Source organism: Sorex araneus, chromosome 3 (genome assembly GCF_027595985.1).
Source record: "Sorex araneus isolate mSorAra2 chromosome 3, mSorAra2.pri, whole genome shotgun sequence".
In the NCBI taxonomy this organism is placed as follows: Eukaryota; Metazoa; Chordata; class Mammalia; order Eulipotyphla; family Soricidae; genus Sorex; species Sorex araneus.
The window spans coordinates 53,799,183-53,821,901 of record NC_073304.1 but is presented as its reverse complement, the minus strand read 5'-3'; the positions used below and the strand labels follow the sequence as shown (position 1 = coordinate 53,821,901).

The window sequence follows — 22,719 nt, the reverse complement described above, 5'->3', positions numbered from 1 at the left end:
CATCTTCAGGTGTGGCCCAAATACATTAAAAAAAAAAGGAAAAAGAAAGATAGACTCAGAGAGGTAATACTTTGGGTAAGGCGCTTGCCTTGCACATCGCTGACCCAGATTCAATCCCTGGCATTCCATATTGTCCCCTGATTCCTTCCAGGAGAGATAGCACAGCAGCCAACCCACATTCAATCACTGGTAACCTGTATGGTCTTCCAAACACAGTTAGTGACCCATAATTTAAGAGAAAATGAAAAAAAAAAGTTAATGAATTTATAAATGTCCATATTTAACTGCATTTAGATAGTAAAATGAACTTGAACTTATTTCCCATCTTTGTTACTTTTATCTGAACAACTAATCATATGAGTCATTTTAATACTTGAAGATCACAATCTTTGGGAGGAAAATATGTTTAGTTTTACTTTTAAAGCTGTGGGAGGGTATGATTTCTAATTAGCAGAACTTGGTTTATTTTTCTGTTTGGTTTTGGGGCCTCACCTGATTTGCCAAGGCACTATTCCCAGCTCTATAGACGGGGTGGGGGCTGAGGCCCATGGTGTATTGAACTCAGGCGCTCTCCAACCCTTTGAGTCATCTCCCCAGTTCCTCGAATTTATTTTTTGAAATTCCTCACTGTTTACCATATTTTTATTTTTGTGTTTCAGATATTGTTATGGAACTTTATCAAAGGAAACCCCATGCCATAGAACAGAAAGTATTGGTTGTTTTGTGGCATCTTTTAGGGAACATGACAAATAGTGGCTCTCTGCCTGGAGCTGGAGGAAATATACGAACAGCTACAGCTAAATTATCTAAAGCACTTTTTGCACAGATGGGTCAGAATCTGTTAAATCAGGCCACATGTCAACCACCACATATCAAAAAGAAGTTAGAGGAATTGCTTGATATGACTATTTGAAATGAATTATGAATCTTTGATGAAATATTTGTGATGAACAAAAACTTGTTTACATGGTAACGAAACTTTCTGAAAGTTACATTTTCAGTGCCTGTACCCCTCATCCAATAAGTTTAGTCAGTAGCTATTTTTATTTGCTAGAGTACACATCTGTCCTAAATGAACCTTACAGCTGTACCCATCACACACAAACCTAACATTTATGTAATATTTATTCATGAAATCTGATGCACATGAAATGAATCCAATTTTAATATTTTTAGGAAAGTTCTGCTCATTTGCACTATTCTGTAGTAATCGCATTTTGTTGCCCTACATGTACAATTAGATTTGTAATTAAAAATATACTTTTTATTATGTAATCATGTTCTGCTATGTCTCATTACTCAGCCGTATTTTATAAAGTGATGGAAAAGTCATTGAACTATGTTATCACAAACTAAGTTTTGTGTGCTATTTGTGGAAAAGTTTATTTCTGAAATCAGTCTGCTAATATGATTGTGCAGTATTAGCTTGCTTTTGCTACTGTGTTAATGTGATATATTTGCTTACCATTTGAATTTAATCATCTACATAATTGTGAATTTAAAAAGTTATAATGAAGCATGATGACCAAAGTTTTAGAGGAAATTTAAACATTTCAAATGCACGTTTAAGAAAACGTGTTGAATGTAACTTCCCTATTTTTGTGTATAAACGCTAAATTTTATTTCTATATGTCCTGACATTTATAAAGGTGTTATTTTGCTGCCCAGTTGTGTGATTCTCAAAAATAGTGCCAGGTCTTCTATAGCTTTTTTCAGAATTCTTGGGCTACAAGTACTGTATGCATCTTAACAGAAAAAGAAAAAAGAAAAAAGAAAAAAAAAAGGAATGTTATAAAATAAAAAGATTTATTTCTGTAGATGTGTGAGTTGTGTCCTATTTTCCAACTTCTGTTTGTGAAAATGAAAAAAACATGTAAAATACTGACCTCTCACTCTCACTTGTACACTTAATGTTGACCATGCTCTGTAGACTTGCTTTATCATTCCAGCTTTACCAAATCAAGCAAGTCACTTGCCAGCTCTATGCCACAGTTTTCTTTTCTCTAAAATATGATGGTAGGGGCTGGAGTTCTAGTATATAGGTTAGGGAACTGGCCTTTGCATACGGTGGACTCGGTTTGATCCCTCGCACCTCATAAAGTCCCTTGACCTACCAGAAGTGATCCCTTAGTGTGAAGCCAGGAGTAAACACTACCGCCAGTTATGGCCAAAGCAAAGTGAAAATCAACACACACATATGTATTTATATAAATGATGGCTGAGAGCCACAGATAGTTCAATAGTCTAATGTGTAAAAGTATACACTCTAGCACACAGGAGTCCTGGATTCAATAACCAGCATCTCATGGTCCGTGCACATAGCCAGGTGTGATTATAGGGTGCAGACCTGTGAGTAATTATAACCTACGACCAACAGGTATGGCCCCAAAACAAAAACAAAAATTAATAATTAAAATATGTCTAGGAGCTGTAGAGATAAGTGGGCAGAGCACTTGCTTTGCACTAAACTGACATGAGTTTGATTGTATGGTCAAACCCTAAGTCCTGCCAGGAGTGATTCCTGAGTACTGCCAAGTGTGGCTCAAAAGAAAAGATTGCTGAAAAGATGATTTTTGGAAGCCAAAGACTAATTTTTGATCATATTCTTTATCATTTTAATCCTTTCAACATTTTTACAAACATTCCTAGTAAAATGGGCTTCTGGCTTAATTTACCCATACCTACGTTACACTCAATTGTAACTTTGATATCCTTATTAAACTTTGCTTTGGTCTTTTATGATTTGTCTCAATAAAGCAGTAGTTGCAGGGGCCAGAAAGATAGTACAGCAAGTAAAATGTTTTCCTTGCACAATGTCTACCCAGTTTCAATCCCTGACATCCCATCTATAGTCCCCCAAGCACTGCCAGGAATAATTGAGTGCTGAGCTAGGAGTAATTCCTGAGTATTGCCAGGTGTGGCTCAAAAATAGAAAACCAAAAACAAACATACAAAAAAATATAAAAAAACTCAATAGTTTTAGGGCCAGGTAAATAGCTCAAATGGCTAGAGTGCTGCATTTTACACTGAGTTTGATCCACTGTACCTCATAGCCCTGAGCATTGGAACACAGATCCCTGGAGTTCCCCCAAGCATCTGGGTGAGCAGCGTCACATGGTTGAGACCTAGTATTGAACAATCCTAGTTGGCACTATTGAATTGGGAATGAGGGACAGAGGTGGCCTCTGGGTACTCTGAGCATTGCTTGGAACCTCAAAGAAGTGGTTACAGCTACAAAGCTTAATTTTGGGGAGAAAGTCACACCTGATGACCTAGGCCAGTTGTCTAATCCTGGCAATGTTGAAGACTAATCCTAGGGTGCTCTGGGTGGGAACCACACCTCCCACATGCAAAGTCTGAGCTTCAACCCTTTAAACTACATTCCTGACCTGAGTTCTGTCATGGAATCACAGGATCCTCTGAATTCCCTTCTCTTTCCTCCCCTCCCTCCTTTCCTGCAGAAATCAGTTTGAAGGCTGAACTGGTTTTAGAATATTGTCAATTCTGAAATGTTTAGGTTTTTCTTAAAGGGAGTGGTGATGGAGGTTTTTTAATTTTCTTTTATTTTTTGGGGGGGTGGAGGAGGCAGTTATACATGAAGCTTCTCAAGGACTACGGTGGTCTCCCTGGCCTCCATTCAGCCTCAGCCGTTTGAGTTATTTCTGTCCTGCAATGGAGGTTTGAGCACTTTGGCTTGAAAGATAAGATGTAGAAAATTAGTTCAAAGCAATAGCTCTGCAGTGAATAAAGTTAAAGGAATAGATAAATTCATCTTATTTACTAATGAATTTGAAATCACTTTAGGAAAGGCTGAAGGAAATAGAAGAGTGGTGAAGATTCTGGCACCCAGAGAAGCCAGAGTGAGTGATAGTGCCTGCAGGGTTTTCCACATTAATCCCAGTACATCACTCCCTTAATTGCTCCTTCCCAGGGTGAACATTTAAATGCTGAAGGTAAGAGGGTAAGAACATTGTTTTGGTGTGGGAGCGATAATACACTGGGCAGTGTGTTTGCCTTGCAGGATGCTTACCCAGTTCCATTATGGGCACTCCATATGGTCACCTAAACCCTGCCAGAATGTCCTGCCACCCCACGCACTACCCTCAAACCTGAGATTTGATTTTTGGAAGCAAAGATGCTGGTAAGCTGGTTTATGTTGAATAGGACTGGGCTGTGGATAGGGTATTTCATTTTGTTTTGTTAAATATTTCTTGAAGCACACACGGAATCTTTAGAAAGACCATATTTGGGGAAACTGGAGATCAGATTTGGGTGGTGGGGGAGTTTTTTCTTCTCTCTTTATTTGATTTTTTGGATCACCACCTACAAGTGGTAACCATGGGCAGGGGTTAGTTCTGCTTCTGCACCCAGGGATCACTCTGTGGTAATCTTAGAATTTATGAGGTGGAATGCCAGTCAGCCCCATGCAAGGCAACTGCCTTAGCCACTGTACTATCACTAAGTTCCCTATTTTCACTTTATTTTCAGTGCCACTCTTGACTGTGATTGAGCGCTATATGTTAACTGCATGCAAGGCACTCAACTAACTGTGCTACCTCTTCAATCTGGAGATTTTCTTTTAATATACATTTATTATTACTATTGTTATTATTGTTATTGTTATTATTATTATTATTATTATTATTGTGTGCCGCTCCCTGTGGTGCTCATGGCTTACTCCCGGTTTTGCATCATTCAGGGATCATTCCTGGGCGCCCAGGGATGCTGTGGATCGCCCTACCTGTTGTACCATCTCTCCTGCCCCAGGGAGTGCTCCCTAAAAGGAATCTTCTTAAAATTGTGAAGATTAAAGAGGCCCGCCGAGACTGAGACTATCAACAGAAATGGGCTCCATTGTCCATAGGAAAATATTATGTGGATCATTAATAATCAGTCCCTCAAGCCTCTGATTTCTTTATTGTCTCGAGTTAGGAGATTGGGTAGACCTATCCTAAAATTTGGGGGTTGTAGGCATTATTTCTGTCCACCTTTGGGTGGCCCGCTAAAGCGGGACCAAGGTTTGTAAAATCAACAGATTTACCCGGGGAAAAGTAATGGTATTTGATTTGAGGCTGGGGCTGGGGTGGGGTGGTGGTTGCGCCTTCGTGTTTGAAAGGAGGGGTAGGTGCCAGTCCTTAACCAGCGCTTTCTGCGGGGGAAGACCCTGGGCCGGAGCGCCCAGCCCGAGCGGGTGCGGGCGCGGCGGGGCGGGGCGGGGCGGGGCGGGGCGGGGCGGGGCGGGGCGGGGCCGCCCGGGGGCCGCGCTGAGGGACAGGCCTGCGCACTGCGCACCCACGTGACGCCGTTGCCACCCGGGACTCGGGCGCATGCGCGCTGAGCTCCCGACGAGGCGGTCGTGTGGCTGCTGCCGCGGTAGCCGCGAGACGACGACGTGGGGCAGGCGGCATCTTCGGCGGGGTGGGTCCGGGCCGCGGCTCATGGCATTGAGTGGTATCCGTCGGCAGGTGAGCCGGGGCGGGCGCCCGGAGCTGGGTGTGAGCGGGCGGGCCGGGGCCTGCAGGCTCCCGGGCCCTCGCCGGGGCCGTGGCCTTCTCCTCCCGCGCTGGCGAGCGAGCGGGGCCTGGCGCCGCCGGCGCCCAGCTGTCCGTGCCGCCCTCGGGCCCACCTGTTGGGGGGAGCCGTGCTGCGCGCTTGCTTTCCTTAGCCGGGTCGGCCGCCGTGCGGGCGGCGGGGAGGCGGAGGGCGCCCTGGCGCTGGGGTCGCGAAGCGGTCGGGGCTGCTGCGCCCGGAGCAGCCCTCGCTGCCCCGCGAGCTGGGACGCCCGGGGAGGCGGGCGGCGCCGCGGCAGCCCCGCGGCCCCAGGTGGGTGCAAGCCGCACGCCGGCGCCCCGGGAGGCGCGGTCCTCCCCGTTCGTGCATGTGCCGCTTTCCGGGGTCACAGCACCCCGAAAGAGCAGTCGAGGCTTTCGGTAGGCGTGGATTACAGAACTTGAAGGAACCTGCTAGGATCTATTAAAGAAGTCTGTTTAATGAGAACGTTTACTTTTTTGGTAGCCAAACCAACAGGCACGCCCCCCTCCGCCCCCTCTTGTTCACACCTTCCAGGTATTTAATGCAATATTGTCCTTAAGACCTTATTTTATTGTCCTTAATACTTTATTTTATAACGACTACAACGTTAACTTTTTGGTTTACGACAATATACCTGTTGCCTTCAGTCCCTTGGTGGCCCATCCGTTCTGGTCAGAAATACTTGAAAATTTTCTGTAGCTGGAAAGGTGGAGCTGGAAAGGGCTTGAGTATGGATACAGTGGGCGGGGCACTTGCCTTGCACGTGGCCCGCCCAGCTTCTAGCCCCCTGTGGTCCCTGAGTTTACCCAGATTAATCCCTAAGCACTTCAGCCACCCCCACACCCCCTCCCAAAACACCCTTCACCCCCCTCTGTTTAAGTGCATTGGGAAAAGAACAGTAATTGCTGCAGGCATCCCTTCACCCCACCCCACCTCCATTCCTTAATAACCTTATTCTGGAGTTGCAAAAGTTGGAATTTTCCGCTGTTGTGTTTCTGTTAAAGGGAAAGTGGAGGAAAGGCGGTCTACTCAGGAAGACTTGTTCTTAGACTGATTTCTTGAATCATGAAGAAGTGACCAAAGATGGCTAATTAGCAGGTGGGAAGAGATAATTGAAGCAAGCGTTGAAAAGCAGAGTTTCTGCAATGTCAGGACACTAGATATTTGTACTTGAGTACTTACAGTTGAATTGAAAATAATTTTATGAATTAAATAGAAATTCTGTGCGTTTCAAGAGAAAATAAGCTTTTTGTGGCATTATATTAGTATTATTGCCTTAAACAGAGGTTTATTTTGTGTGTGTGGAGAAGGGAGGAAGTAGAGCAAGAAGTGATTTCAATCAAATGAATGGTTGAATGTTTAACTTTGCAAAGAGTAGAAGGTGGTGCAGACATGGTGTGTATGTCCGGATCTCTCTCTGGAGAAACAGTCAGTTTCTGGAACATAACATTTTCATTTGTGAAGAGAGAAAAGAAGCCAGTCTAAATGTTCTTCTTAGCCTCCTCTGAAAACAGCTGCCCAAATCTATGGTTACGCTGTCTCTTTTCTTAGTGTCATGAATCTTCAAATTGGCTCATGTGTGGAGTGGATGAGGTTTGTGCATTGTGGATTTCAAAACCATTTGACTTGCAGTATTCACCTTTAAGTTTTGAAATGAATTGCATGAAAAGGTTATTCTTTGGAACGGTTATTCTTTCAAAATCTTTGGTGATTTTTTTTTCTATTTTTATTAAACATTTGTTCATTGATTTATTTTTTTATTTGAGGCACTGTTATTTACAGTGCTGTTCATGATAAAGTTTTATGCATACAGTGATCCAGCACCACTCCTTGCACCCTCAACCAGAGTGTTCCCCCTCTCCAGTATGGTGTGATTTATTTTTAGTACATTTTTTTTTTTTTGGCATACCTTGTGGTGCTCAGGAATCACTCCTGGTGATGCTCAAGGTATCATGGGATTCTGGGGCTTGAACTAATGTTGGCAGTATGGCAGGCCAGTGCCTTACCTGATATACCAGCTCTCTGGCCTGTTGAGTATTTTTTTAGGCATAAATGCTAATACGAGTTTAAAAGTATTAGATCAATAGTACCATTTTAAATTATGCATGAAAATGACCCTTTAAATTTTAAGGTGAATACTGGTTATTCAAATGTTTATGCCATAACTGAACTAAGAGATGAATGCGTATAGAATTATGTATTTTCATGTACTGCTTATTCTCTTTATAATTTACCACGTTTTCTTTTTGGGGATGAGTGGTGGTGTTAGACCACACCCAACTGTGATTACTCCTGGCTCTGTGTTCAGGGCTTAACTACCGGCAGTCCCCATATACTGTGTTGGGGATTCAACTGGGGTCAGCTGTGTGCTAGGGGGGCGCCCAACTCTCCCCAGCTCCTTTGCCTCTTGATTTTATGAGACTGCAAGGTAAAGAGACCGACTTGTTAAGTTGACAAAAGGAGAAATTGTTGATAGACTGTGACAGAGTAGTATGTGCTGGATAGATAGAACAGTGGGCAAGGGGCTTGACCAGAATTAAGTCCTCGACATTACATATGTTCCTTAATCACTTTGTGAACTGTGAGCAATTATTTCTTTGAAACTGAAAGGAGTTAAACTGAAACCCTCAGCAGGAATTTCTGCATTGTGTAAGTGTTAGAGAATGCAAGAGATTTGCTCTTAGGTTAGATTAGGTCGAATCTTGGCTCTGATCTTTACTATTTGATGTTGATTAATGTCATCCTTTGTCACACCCATAAAAGTAGGAAAATACATTTAAAAAAATACTTGTTAAAAAAAATAGCTTCTTGCTTTGTTAGTAGCTAGTAGCATTATGACTCTGTTTTTTTTTTTTCCCATTAATGACATAGAGCTGGAGTACATGCCTTTCATACTCAGGATTCATGTATCTTGAGTACTGCATGCCCCAGATCCGCTGGACCTGAACAATACCATAAGCTAGGTCCAAGTCTGTCCGGGGAGAGTCTACCCCCACATCCCCTGCTTCCCCCCAAAGCTAATGAGTATCCTTCCCAGGCTGGGCCGCTCAGTATGCAAACACCAAGGGGCTGCTTTAATTCTTGTTAGTATATAGTATGTAAGTAAATATTTTATTGTGTTAGAATTTGATAATTTTTTCCCAGTAGCGTGGGAAAAATAGGGAAAGGGAAATGCGATTGTGTGTACTGGGAATGGAAGCAAGTTGCAGTTTTTAAATAGATTGGACTAGGTTGATCTTAGTGCCAAGTTGACATATTACCAAAGGAATTGAAGGAATGCACCCATACGGGCATCTGTGAAAAACTTACTTGGGCAGCTGGAAGTCAGTGTACAGGGTTTCTTGCAGGATCAGAAGGATGAAAAATGGTGGAGAGTGGTCTTTTTGAGAAAGCAAGAGGTTAGGTGACTGGAACTTAGGGAAATGGTAAGCAGGTAGATCAAAAGGTGTTTGAGAGGCGGGTAGTGGACTCTTGGAAGGATATTGCTCTTCCTCTGTGATTAAAGTACTGGATTTGAAAAGATCCGATGTGGAGTTTTGGAGTTGAAATGCTCTTGTTACATTTACAATCTGCTGTGATAAGAATTGATTGGGGACAGAGAAGTGGAGCAGAGCTAAGTCAAGGGAAGAAGCAGGAGGCCTGTAGAATACTACTGAAGACTGAGTTTGGACCACAACCAACTCTGCTCAGGGATTACTCTTGCCTCTGTACTCAGGGATCACTCCTGAAAGGATTTGGGGAACCATATGATCTGGTGCCAGGAAACTAACTCAGGTTGGAGGATGCAGAGTGCCTGTGTCTCCAGCCCCAGTTACTCTGCTTTGAAATCTGTTATGTTTACTGCACTATATTGCGTGAACACATTTTCTTTCTTTTCTTTTTTTTTTTCCTTGTCCCTCCCACCCTACTCCCACCTCCTGGGTAGGGAGTGTGTACATCTGGCTGTGTTCAGGGCTTATTCCTGACTCAGCTTAAGGGATCACATTGGCAGTGCTTGGGGGGCCATACATGGTGACAAAAATTAGCCTGAGATTGACCACATGCAAGGCAAGTGTGTTAATTACTGTACTATCTTTCTGGCCCCAGATTTTTTTTTTTTTTTTTTTTAATTTTTGGCCAACCTGACATTGCTCAGGGCTTACTCCTGACTCTGCACTCAGGGATTACTCCTGGCGGTGCTCAGGGCCATATGGGGTGCCAGGAATCAAACTCAGGTCAGATAGGTGCAAGGCAAGCTCCCTCCCTGCTGTATTATCTCTTCTGACCCTGACCCCCAGGTCTTAATACCTTACCCCACCAAATAAGAATTCAAAGTTGAGAGTATCCAGGATAGGGGAGTACAGCTAGGCCTGACCCATAAAAATAAAACATGGACAGTCCCCTGTCCTTCCACCACCCCAGCAAAAAAAGAAAGAAAAAACTTACAAAATAAGAAATGATGTCTTATTCTTCATCTCTTTCCGAAACCTTTACAGTTTACTGCTTTTTCCTAAAGGGTCCACATGAAAGGGGGGGTGGGGGTAGGGGGTGGGTGTGTCCCCTCTCTTTGAATCACCACTGAGTCAGCCTTCCCCTGAGGTATAGAATATGGTGTCCAGGAGGATGTGGATGTGCTTACTTGACTTTGACATGATCTACGATTTTCCTTCATTTTTGGTTAGGTTTTTACATATTGAGTATTTTTGTCATTTCTTTATTAACAAATCTTGGAAGCATCTGAGGCACTTTTGTCCTTTAGCAATGTGGAACTGCTTCAGCAAAAGTTTTTGGCCTGAAGCAGTTTCTTGATTCTGTGCACTGACTACTGGTCATGGGGGGATCACCTAAGCACACTAAATTATTTGAAACGCCTACATATGTGGTCTCTTGGAGAGCTGGCAAGCTACCAAGAGTATCCTGCCCACACAGCAGAGCCTGGCATACTCCCCGTGGCGTATTTGATATGCCAAAAACAGTAACAATTCTCACAATGGAGACATTACTGGTGCCCTCTCGAGCAAATTGATGAACAACGGGACGACAGTGCTACATATGTGGTGAAATGCCAAGGAGCAACTAAATATAGGAAGCTACAATTTGGAAAGAGGTCTGGGCTAGAAATAGAAATTTAAAAAATTTTGGAGTGTACGTATAATATCTAAAACCATGTGAAAAAATAATAGAGAAAGGGATAAGTCCCAGAATTAAGTACTAGCACTCCAACATTAAAAGATCAAATAGAGGAGCCAGAGAGATAGAATAGTGGGTAGGATGCTTGACTTGCTCATGCCCAGCCTGGATTCGATCCCTGGCACTCCACATGTCACCCTGCAGGATTGATCTCTGAATGTAGAGCCAGTAGAGCCAGGAGTAAACCCTGAGCACAGCCAAGTGTGGCCCCTAAATAAAAAACAGAAGTGATCTCAGGACTCAGTTTCTGTCACTGCGTGGTCCTCGAAGCACTACTAAGAGAGACTTCCCGAGGCTTGCTGGGCGTTGTCCCCAAACAGAAGAATACCTATTCTATCTCTGGAGAGACTATCTTGTCAGGTAAGATAGGCGTAACATGGAGATGGTGGCAGCCTTGGATGCCTTGTCAAGAAAGTATGTTAGAAAATGTCATAAGCCTAGGGAGAGTGTTGTGTGGGACAAGGAGTAGAGAATAAATAAACTTTTAGATGCTACTTAATCTTAATGACACTGAGAAGGGGAAACTGGATGAAGAACTGCTGTGTCAGAGAAGGGAGTGACTGGAGAGACAGTATAGCAGCTAAGGCGCTTGTTGGCCTTGTGTGCACCTGCCCCGATTTGATTCCTGGCACCACATATAGTCTCATACTCCCATCAGGAGCGATCTGTGAGTGGAGCCTGAGTACTGATGGGTGTGTGTCACCAACTTTCCTCTCCACCCCTTCCTGCCCCCCCTTCCCCCGCCGCCCCCTGAGAAAAGGTCCGAAAGCTAACTTACAAATCAAGCAGACAAAGACCGGCACAGAAAGGAGGGTGCCTTTCACTGTACTCTCTCCAGCCCCCCCTTTTGTGGTGGTGGGAGATGGTCTCGCCCTATGTTTAGGGGTCTGGCTCTGTGTTCAGTACTGACCCCTTGCAGTGTTCAGTGGTGCCAGGTATCAAACAGGAGTTCTGTCAGCTGCATACAAGACAAGCACCTTCACCTCTGTGAATCCTTTCTGGCCATTAATCTGTTGGTCTTTATGGCAGTTTCTCACTGTTGTCTCCCTTTTGATTGTTTCTTTTATCCCTTTGTTTATGTTGCCCATTCAAAGTTTCTGGTTGCTAAGAATAAACTGGTACAATTGCCACATTATATGTTGAATGAGAATATGTTGGAATTATCTTAAAATAACTTTAGCAGACTCTTTGGCCTTGTGATTTTTTTTTTTTTTGGAAGTTAATTGGTAACACTCTTGAAAGGCAAAGCTGGTTTGAATTCTTTTTAATGCATTCTAATTGTAGGGTTTGCTGTAATTGCTAGCCTCTGAAGATAGGGGTGTGGTAGATTTGCTGATCATCCAAGAAGTTCCTGTGTTCCCATTTAAGTGTGTAGTTATCACAGGTAGTAAATGACTGAGAATGTATCTGCTAAAGAAGTGTGTTGCTTTTTTGACAGCAAATTTTAACACACAAAGAAGCCAACAACTAAGGCATTTGAAAGGTTCCTTTGTCTTTGGACCACACCTGATGATGCTCAGGGGCTACTCCTATGCTCCAAGGTTTCTCCCAGCTCTGCTGGGGACTAAGTGCTGCAGAGGGTTGAACCTACTTGTGAGCTATATCTCTGGCACCCAATGTGTAGTTTTTCTAATGGACAGGGAACAAGAGTGAATGAATCTTTGCCTTTTTTAGAGCCTCAGATGGCTAACACATTGCTGGCCCTGCAATTTATGTTAAGCCACATCCAAGTGTGAGCCACTGGTGGTACACAGGAGCATCAGTGCTGATGTTTTATGGTATTAGTCATTCAAGTAAAGGGGAGGTGTTTTCTCTTTGGGGGACGGGTGGGGGGTGAGGTAAAGGTCTAATACTTTGTACTTTATTTTTTAAAAATTGTATTTATTTGGGAGAAGGGGCACATCTCGCAGTTTTCAGAGCTTACTCCTGACTCTATGCACAGGGATCACTTGTGGGGCTTGGAGGCCCATATGGGGTGCCGAGGATTGAACCCAGGTGGGCCACGAGCAAGGCCAGTGCCTTACCCACTATATTATCGCTCTGGCCCCATGTACTTTTTTGTATTATATGTCAACTAGATTTGCTTGTATAATTTTTTTCCTCAAATTCCTCTGACTGTAACCTGCTTCCTCCTTTTTTCCGTCTTTCGCAGAACAAACTGCTTTCATTTTGTTCAATCTATTCTTTGTCTTCTAACCACATAAAATTTCCACCTTGTACATTATCAAGAAAGGTCATTCCCCTAAGTCAAGTGGGTTGTACCCTATTCTGGGACAATTTTCCCTACTATTCTACAGTCTGTGAATTTTTTTTTTTTCAGATTTATCCAATTTTTCTATTTCATGAATCTTTCATGGCTTGCTATAGTTTTCAATTAGTTTCTCTAATCTTTGACGTCATTTATTTATTTATTTTGGTAGTGCCAAAGATCTAGTTCAGCTGGGCTGAGAGCATGTTTTCTTTGCATGCAGGCCTGGGTTCAAACATGGTCTCCCAGCTGCTGCAGGGTATGGCACCAAAAGCAAAAGTTTTAAAGGTGTATTTATTTTCCCCGTCTTTTTCATTGTTGCAATACCTTGGGATCACATACAGGCCTGGTGCTGGTGCTTGCACACTACATTGAGTTACTCATTTAATTGTGTGTGCCTGCATGCTCACCGGGATTGTACAGTTTATTTGTGGTGCTTTCCAGGGGTTCCTGCAGTATACATGATCTTTAGGGGATCATAACTTCTGATTCTGCTTGTGCATATCTTTGGTGCTCACCTACAACCCTCACATTGTGATGCTTTTTGACTGACCTGACTTGTCACTTGCAGTACTGAGAATCACAGCAGAGCTGCCAGGATCAAGCTTGATGTTTGTAGTTGCATGAGGCATTAAATTTCTGACCTTACTAAGATTGGTGTTCCTTTTTCCCCCCTGCAAAAGCAAGTCCCTTCTTCACCCACTGTACTATCCAGCCCCATGCAAGACTGGTGTTCTAAGCCCTAGCTTTTTTTTTTTTTCTTTTATGGGGAACCATGCCAGAACCATAATTAAGTTCCTGAGTACAGAACCATAATTAAGATCCTGAGACTGCTGGGTGTGTCCCCCTGAAACCATACAAAACAGAAAACCTCTGTTCTAAGTAACTGGCCACCCCCCAGGGTCCCTCTAATCTTTTACCTTGATGTTCTTATTCATTTATCACTAACCAGTTATGCATGTAGGTTTTGGTCTCAGACGGATTTTCTTGGGCTTGGTTTTGACCACACTGACTAATGCTCAGGCTTACTGCTGGCTCTGTGCTAAGACTCCTGGCAGGTATCTGGGGACCAGTTTAGTGCAGGGGATTGACCCATGTACCATCTCTCCAGTTCCTTCAGTGAATATTCTTTAATTTTTCTTTTTTTTTTGGGGGGGGGGGATTACACCTGGTGGTGCTCAGAGCTTATTCCCGGCACTGTGCTAAGAGGTTAATCTTGGGGATCAAACCTGGGCTGACCAGGTGCAAGGCAAACACCTTGCCTGCTGTGCTATTGCTTTAGCCAGCAACAGTGAATTTTGATGGATTTTTTTTCCCTTTGTTTGCTCTTTGTTTGGGGGCCACAGCTGGTCATGCTAAGGGCTTACTCCTGGTCCTGTGCTCAGGAGTAAGGCAAGGCTTGGAAGGCCATATGGGAATGCTAGGGATTAAAACCGGGTTGGCTGCATTCAAGGCAAGTCGTACAGACTGTACAATCTTTCCCTCCTCCACAGTGAATATTCTTAAATGTTTTTGTGGATTTCCAAAACACAAAATACACACAGTTGCTATTCGGTATATTTTACTTGACTTCTGTTTTCCATAGAAATACCATTTTATTTGTCATTTGTTTTGAGAAACGTTCAGTGGTACACAGGGCTTACTCTTTGCTCTGGACTCAAGAATCACTCCTGGCTGAACTCAGAGGCCCTTATGCGGTGCTGATGGTCAACTCTGTCAGCCACATCCAAGGCAAGCACCTTATCTATTGTACTATCTCTCTAGCTCCAGAAGTTTCATTTTAAATTGTTGCCAATATGATATCTCAGTGTTTTCATTTAAGTCTTTTCTAAAAGAAAATATATGCTACCTCCATGATGTTCTTTTCTTTAAGTCTTAATCATCTTTTTGATTACACTGCTTTATATTTCGTTACTCTGGACTGGAGCAATAGCACAGTGAATAGAGCTTTGCTTTGCATATGGCCAACCCGGGTTCGATTCCCCTGTCCTTCTTGGAGAGCTTGGTAAGCTACTGAGAGTATCCTACCCGCATGGCAGAGCCTTGCAAACTCCATGTGGTGTATTCAATATGCCAGAAACAGTAACAAGTCTCACAATGGAGACGTTACTGGTGCCTGCTCGAGCGAAATGATGAGCAATGTATGGGATGACAGTGACAGTGACTCTGAATTTTAGGATCAAGCAGGTGTGGCCTTTCTAGTTTTCAAAATAATCCCTTAAAAACGTATTACCTTTTTACTTGCTAAATGGGTTGTTGCCTGATTTCATGAATTATTTAATAAACCCATTTAGATTGAAAAAACTATAAAAGACATAATTCTATAAATGTAATGATTTTTTCTATTTGAATTGTTACTGGAATGACACTCTAAAATATGAACTATGAAATATATTGTGTGCCAGTACCTTGAAAATATAAAAGATAATTTCTTATATTCTGTGGCCTCAAGATTGACTATACATAATTTGACACATTTTATTCAATTACTGTCCAATAGAACTTTCATAAATGTTTTAATAATACTTCTCACTTGGGGGGGGGGGCTAGAGAGGGGAGCACAGCCAGTGGTGATGAGGTCTTACTCTTTGTCTATGTTGAAGGATCATTCCTGGTGGGGATTCCCTAAGCCATGTGGGATTCTAGGAATTTAACCCAGGTTGTGCAGAGCATGTACCTCACTTGCTGTACTCTCTGGCTCAGTATTTCTTCACTTTACTCTTTAGGGGCTGGAGAGATAGAATAGTGGATAAGGAGTTTGACTCAAGTTTGATCTTGGGCATCTCATGTGGCCCCCTCAAGCCCCACCAAGAGTTAATTAACTGTGAGCATAGAGTCAGAAGTAAACCCCAGTACCGCTGGGCATGGCCCAACCCCCCACCTTCCAAATAATGAATAGAATTGCACTTTAAATTTTTATTTCAGGTAAAACAAGTTTATTTGGTGCAAAAGGTGAGGGAAGGGAAAGAACAAGTAGATAAAGATATGTGCTCACTGTTTTCTCCAAAATGGGTTAAAAAAGCAGAGGACACATCCCAAGTATGGGTATGTGGACCATTTTCCTAGAATTGGGAAATGGACCCTCTCAGATGAACCCTTACATTTTAATTTTTTAAAACCTTAATTTGTGTTGTTTATGTCAAAACTAAACTTAATTGCGGGATTGAAAATACAACCTTTTTCTAAAACACGTTCCTAGGGTCCAGAGCCATAGTCCCTTGGTTAGGGTGTTTGCCCTGAGCAAAGCTGGGTGTGGCTCAAAAACAAAAAACAAGAATAAACCAAAAAAAAAAACCCTTTATCCTGAGGTGATATGCTTTTCTCTGAATAGCTACTACATAATTATATCCATTATTTGTTTAGCCCCCAGAAAAGGAATAACAATATTGTTGTTTTCCAGAATTCAAGATTGATATTCAGACACTGATTATTAGATTCTAACTTTTGAAGAAGCATTGAGTTTTATTTACTTTTTAATTTGGGGGCCTTACCTAGCAGTTCTCAGAAGTTTCTCCTCGCTCCATGCTTAGAAATCACCCTTGCTGGTGCTAAGGAGATATTTGAATTACTGGAGATTGAACCTGAATTGGCTGTGTGTGAAGCAAGTACCCTCTCCATTTTACTATCTCTGGCCCCATGAAGAAGCACTGAGTTTTAAGTATGATTATTTCTTTAGAGAGCGGGCACTATTATGCTAATTTTATGGGTGACAGGACTATATAGTTTTTTATTAGAATAACAATGGCAGAATTTGGGAAAATAATGTTAGATAATTTATAATATGGAAACTGGTAAGGAATGTATACATATAATAAAATTACAAGGAATTACTTATGGAAGAGTTGAATAAGTAAATATTTACCTTTTACAGGTAACTCAAGTTTTTAAAGTAATGTTGATAGTGCTAAATAATCACTGGGAAGATTTTTTTGTATATGTATTTGTTTCTACAGATCATTAACTGAAGACACTAAACAGCAATGCAGAATTCTCACATGGATGAAAACAGAAATTCTAGTAATGGCAGCACAGACAACAGTTCGGAGGTAGTGGTGGAACAGTCTGCTGACTTCAGTACTGAGATAATGAATGTTACAGAAATGGAACAGTCGCCCGATGGTTCTCCCACTGAGAATGCAGCTACAGAAGAAAGTGAAATGGCAAATGCTGTGGAACTTCCAGTGACAGAAACACAAGCAAATTTCCCTGCAGAATATGAAAAATTTTGGAAAACCATAGAAAATAATCCTCAGGATTTTACAGGCTGGGTATATTTGCTTCAGTATGTAGAACAGGAGGTTAGTAACTGTGCGAATGGGTTTAGAAAGAATTAGTATTGTCAGACGAGGCCTTATTTTATACTTAAAATCACCTCATAATTTTCAGATTAAACTGAATAACATTAGAGATATATTTTTTTAGTTTCATGAGTAGCTTAGCAGGCCAGAGAGATGGTTAGCATGTGCACTTTGCATGAAGGAGACCTGGGTAGGGCTCTGGCACTGCTCAGTCCCCCAAGCATTTCTAAGAGTGACATGCTGCAGCACAGAGCCAGGAGTAACATTCCCTGAGCTCTGCTGGGGGCGTCCAAATGCAAAATCAAGTCGAAGCAAAACCAAGAACCTTAGCATTTATAGATTATGGAGAGTCAGAATGAGCAGAGTCAAAAATCTAATGCAGTAGTCAGTATGTGTATGTGTGTAAAATTGTCAAAATAAAAAGTTACCTTGCTATTTAAGAAAATTAGAATTAGTTCCTCCCATTTCAAAGGACAAGGATGTGTTTGTAGGAAGACGGACATCTGTATGTGGAGTTTTTAAGTGCCATTGTTATTACTATTTTCTTTTTATATCCAAGACGTTTAAATACCTTGTTTTATTTTCATCAGAATCACTTGATGGCTGCCAGGAAAGCATTTGACAAATTTTTCATTCACTATCCATATTGCTATGGTTACTGGAAAAAGTATGCAGACCTTGAAAAGCGGCATGACAACATTAAACAATCAGATGAGGTGCGTAAATCACTGAATAAAGTTATCTTCAACTAGGTACTGTAAGCCAAATAATCACAAAACATACTTTTTTTTTTGGCTCTCAGTACCTACCATTTATGGTCAACAATTTTATAGGGTATTTTATTTGCATTTGTCACTCTTGTGGCATTTGTAGCTAATATTTTCTCTCTTTGTTGGCAGGTGCGTTAAACCTCTACAGTTTGTCAAGCTTTGCAGTGCAAGCCTCTGTATTACACTGCAGCTTAACAAGTAGGGCAGGGCTTTTCTCTCACTTACATTTGTTTCTCATTTTCCAAACAATATAGTTGGTTTGCTAGTCACATTTGCTACGTCTTATTGCATTTTTGGTCAGACGCTGTCATTGATGCTCTAATGGGTCTGTGCCCTATGGTCTGTAACCCAAAGCCTGCCCACACAACCCGGTCAGAATGCAGGGACTGCTGCGCTTTGAAGATCAAGACTCTGCACGTGGGGATCAGAACATTGCCATGTTCTATCCAACCTCCACCCAAATGGTAATGGTAGATTATTTAAACAAAATTCCAGTAATTAGTATTTCTAAGGTTCACCGGATAACACAGTGTTGCCTCTCTGTTAAGAAATGATTAAGTATTTGAGGTACAGTTTGTTGTTTTCTTTTAGGTGTATCGGCGGGGACTTCAGGCAATACCTCTTAGTGTTGACCTTTGGATACATTATATAAACTTCTTAAAAGAAACTCTGGACTCTGGTGATCCTGAGACAAATAATACAATAAGAGGGTATGTGAAACATTGATACTCAGATGAATTTAAAGATATAAATAAGTAGAACTAGTCGTAAATGATAAATTGGAAGCTTAACATTTTATCTACTACTTTTCACTTAAGAAAATTTTTGGGGTGGGGAACTGGGGGGAACCACACCAGGGATCATTCCTGGTGGAGCTTCTGAGACTATATGTGATGGCTTGGCTCAGGTTGGTCACATGAAAAGCAAGAACTTTAACCACTATACCATATTTGGTCCACCTTCTTTTTTTTTTTTTTTTTTTTTAATTTCAAGTTTTATTTTTGTTTCGGGGCTACACCCAGTGGTGCTCAGGGAATCTCTCCTGGCTGTGCTGTGTGGTGCTGGGAATTGAACTGCGTTTGGGTGCATATACCTTAACATCTATACGATCTCTCAGGCCCCCCCTTTTTTTTTCTTTTTTGAGCATAATGAATGATGCTCAGAGCTATTCCTGTTGGTGTTGGGATAGTGGTTGCTCCTGGCATTGTGTAGAGGACCAGTTGATGCTGGATGATGCACCAAAGCAGGTATTTTAACTCATTGAGCTATCTTCTGGGCCCTTTTTTTCACTATTTTTGTTTTGTTTTTGGCCACAACTAAGTGGTGCTAAGGCATTGGGGCATGCCATTCCTTCCTCTGTGCTGGGGGTGGAGGTGTATAACTCACTCCCAGCAGTACCCAAGGGACCATGTAGTAATGGGTATTGAATCCAAGATTCTCTTTTTTCGTTTCTGTTTTTGAGCTGCACCTGAAGGTGTTCATGGCTTACTCCGGGTCTGCTCGGGAACCACCTGGGATACTGGAGATTGAACCCAGATTGGCTCTTTGCAAATCAGGTGCCTTAACCTGTTGTACTGTTTCTCTGGCCCCATGAACCCAGGACTTTTGCACATTAAGCATGCACTCAGCTGTTGAACTGTGTCCCTGGGTTTCTTTTTTACTACTAGAAGAAAGGTACACATAATTTATGCATGATTATAAAATTATAGATAACAAAGTTCTTTTATAACACTTATTTTTTATTTTTCTTTTTGTTTTGAGGCCATGCCCTACTGTGCTCAGGGTCTGCTCACTGTGCAGTGCTTAGAGGTCACTCCTGGTGGGACCAGGGTTTTGCTATGAAAGCTTTTGCTCCAACTCTTTGAGACATCTCCTTGGCCCCACATCTCTGTTCTTATGTCCCTAGACTTACTCTCTTCATGGTTAATGACTTCGGTATGTTTTCTGAAATACACATACATAAATATGTATGTGTTTATTAAATGTATATTTTTCTGTTTTGTAATATCAGGGATTGAACCAGGGGCTATATGTTCTTCTGAGTCACATCTCTAGCTTTTTGGCTCTGTTGTTATGGACTTAAAGGTTAGGTACTTCAGTGATGTTGTAGATTACTAGGGCCACAGTCAGTACTGCTGGGTCTTAGGGCACCTGGGCAACACCAGCAGTGCAGAGGGATACCAGGGATTAAAATGAGGATCTCAGGGCTGATGGGAGATTGTAGGAATTAAGGAAATCATCTTGCATCAGGCCAACCCCTGTTTGGTTCACCAAACACTGCTGGACCCAGCATCTGGTGTGACCCCAAATCTCGAAATAGGTAAACATGCTGCCTCCAGGCCCTGACCCCTCTACCCAGACTTCACATCCTATTTTTTTATACAATGGAAAAATGTATCTTGATACATATATGAGATATGAAGTTGGTAATAAAAATATACATACACATATACATAGATATGAGATATTGTAGATATATAGATATGTATATATGGAGATACATAATAAGATATAGCGATACATAAGATAGATATATAGATAAATAGGATAGATATATAGATGTCTATAAGTAGATATCTTTATCTGGATAGGTAGCTATATAGATGTGTGTGTGTGTGTGTGTGTGTGTGTGTTTGGTAGAAAGGGATTTTGGTGTCATACTCAGTGACACACCCAATGGTGCTCAGGGACTACTTCCTGGCTCTGCTTATGGATTATTTCTGGTGGTACTTAGGAAACCATGCAGTGTTGGGATTGAACTGGGATTGGCCACATGCAAATTCAGTGTCTCACTTTGTAGATAGAGAGTACCCTGTGCTCTCTATCCAGCCCCAAGATATACTATATTTTATTATACTAATTTTCTTTTTTCTCTTATTCTTTGGTTTTGGGGCCAGGTAGGGTATGTTCAGGGCTTACTCCTGATTCTGTACTCAGGGATCACTTCTGGTGGGGCTTGGGGGATCGAACTTGAATTGGCCACGTGCAAGACAAGCACCCTACACACTGTACTAGCTCTTTGCTGTTGTTTTTGAGTTAATAATGAATTTATCTAATGCTACTTTACGTAATATATAAGAATATAAATTCATATATAAATATATGTGTGTATGTGTGTATGTATGCACTCTGAAATCTATACATTTCACTTTTTCTTCCTTCCAGAGAGGGTACCTTACCCTCTTTGAGCCTTTTCCTATAGTCAGCACCGATGGCGCTATTCTGTTTCTACCTTAGAGAAGTTCTTCTGGGATTTCATCGTTAATGTTTCTAAATGAGGAACTATACCTTTTTTTGTTGATTACAGGGTGTATTTTTAAATTAAGTCTGCTCTTGTTTCATCCCTACGTTCTATTTATTATTTAGTTTTGGGGGGCGCTGCACCTGACACTATTCAGGGTTACTCCTGTTTCTGCGCTCAGAAAACTCGTGGCAGGTTTGGTGGGCCATATGGGATGCAGGAGATTCACCCTGGCTGGCAGCTGCAATGCAAGGAAGCAAGGCAAACACCTTACCCGATGTATTATCTCTTCGGCCCCTCGTGCCTGCATTTTAGAGGAGTGCATACTGTAGTTTCTGATCAAGTGTGCCTGGGAGAACAGAAACATGAAATTGATGTCCAGTGAAACTTATAATTTTGAATTTGAAGTAATTTTTCCTTAGAGCTTTGAATTATGCTTTCATTGTCTTTTAGCACCATGTTGCTTTTGAGATGTGTGATCCAATTTTTTAGATTCTTTCATTTTAATTAAAATTTTTCTGTTTGAGGGGGCTGGAGTGATAGTACAAGTGGGCAGGGAGCTTGCCTTGCCTGCGGCCAATCTGACTGTCATCCCTGGCAGCCCATATGAGCCTCCCATATGAGTCCCTCCCTGGGCACAGAGACAGGAATAAACCTTGAAAACTATAAGGTATGTCCCCAAAACCATGAATTTTAAAAAATCTTTTTGTTTGGGGGCATACACCCAGTGGTGCTTGGGGGCTGCTCCTTGCTCTCTGATCAGTGGTTGCTCCCGGAGTTGCCTGGGATCATGCTGCCAGGGATTGAACTCGGAGCTTCTTCAGGCATACAGGGGCCAGTCCTGGAATTTTTCAGGTACTCTGAATTATTCCTAGCAGTGCTCATGGTGTACTAAGAATCAAATATATGGTCTTGCACTTGCTAGGTATATGTTGCAGCACTTGGGTTATATCCTGGCTCAGTATTTCTTTTTAAATATTTTTCCTTATAGGAGCTTCAAAAATATATATATTTTTTTTATCTCTGATCTAAATGTGATTTTATTTAGCTCACTTTGAGATGGGTATTAGTTTTTGTAACTGGGATGCTTGTGTGTTGCTATTTTTAGAATTACTGGTCATTGGCTGAATAAATAGCAGTACTCCTACATTTAAAAAAAAATACTATTACTGGGATGTATGTTTTTTGACAGTTTCCTTCCTCTGGTTTATTTCTTTTTTCATGAAATAAGATGATTTTGTTGAGAGAAGATGCTAATTTAAGTGGCTGCAGATTGGAGTGCTGTAAAGAAATAATTATGCACCCAGAATTGGGATGTGAGCAACTCCAGGAGTGTGCTGTTTTATTTTTAATACTTGGGTTTAAACCCCCTGTTTTGGTTTATGGTTTGTGGGCCACAAGTAACAATGCTCAAAAGTCAATCCTAGCTCTGCATTCAGGGGTCACTCCTGGCACTGATTG

The 22,719-nt window shown here is 41.8% G+C and overlaps 2 protein-coding genes across 7 annotated transcripts in view; both read left to right on the top strand.

The window, feature by feature from the left end:
* TOGARAM1 (TOG array regulator of axonemal microtubules 1) overlaps positions 1-1,817 on the top strand; it is a 71,871-nt gene extending 70,054 nt beyond the window's left edge. For all 3 annotated transcript variants that reach the window (XM_055132903.1, XM_055132902.1, XM_055132901.1), the window contains one exon: positions 660-1,817. In XM_055132903.1, the coding sequence (XP_054988878.1) occupies positions 660-913 (254 nt within the window). In that variant the 3' untranslated portion in view covers positions 914-1,817. The remainder of the gene's footprint in view (positions 1-659) is intronic.
* A 3,519-nt stretch (positions 1,818-5,336) lies between these two features.
* The window catches only part of PRPF39 (pre-mRNA processing factor 39), a 33,275-nt gene continuing 15,892 nt past the window's right edge, over positions 5,337-22,719 (top strand). For 2 of the 4 annotated variants that reach the window (XR_008629255.1, XM_004612148.2), the window contains exons 1-4: positions 5,337-5,465; positions 16,903-17,247; positions 17,838-17,963; positions 18,609-18,727. Coding sequence is in view for 3 of the 4 variants with exons in the window: in XM_004612148.2 (XP_004612205.1) it covers positions 16,930-17,247; positions 17,838-17,963; positions 18,609-18,727 (563 nt within the window). In the remaining variant the exon portion in view is untranslated. Of the gene's footprint in view, positions 5,466-16,902; positions 17,248-17,832; positions 18,482-18,608; positions 18,728-22,719 lie in introns of those variants that run through there. The other 2 variants (XM_055131813.1, XM_055131812.1) reach the window with 2 other exon arrangements.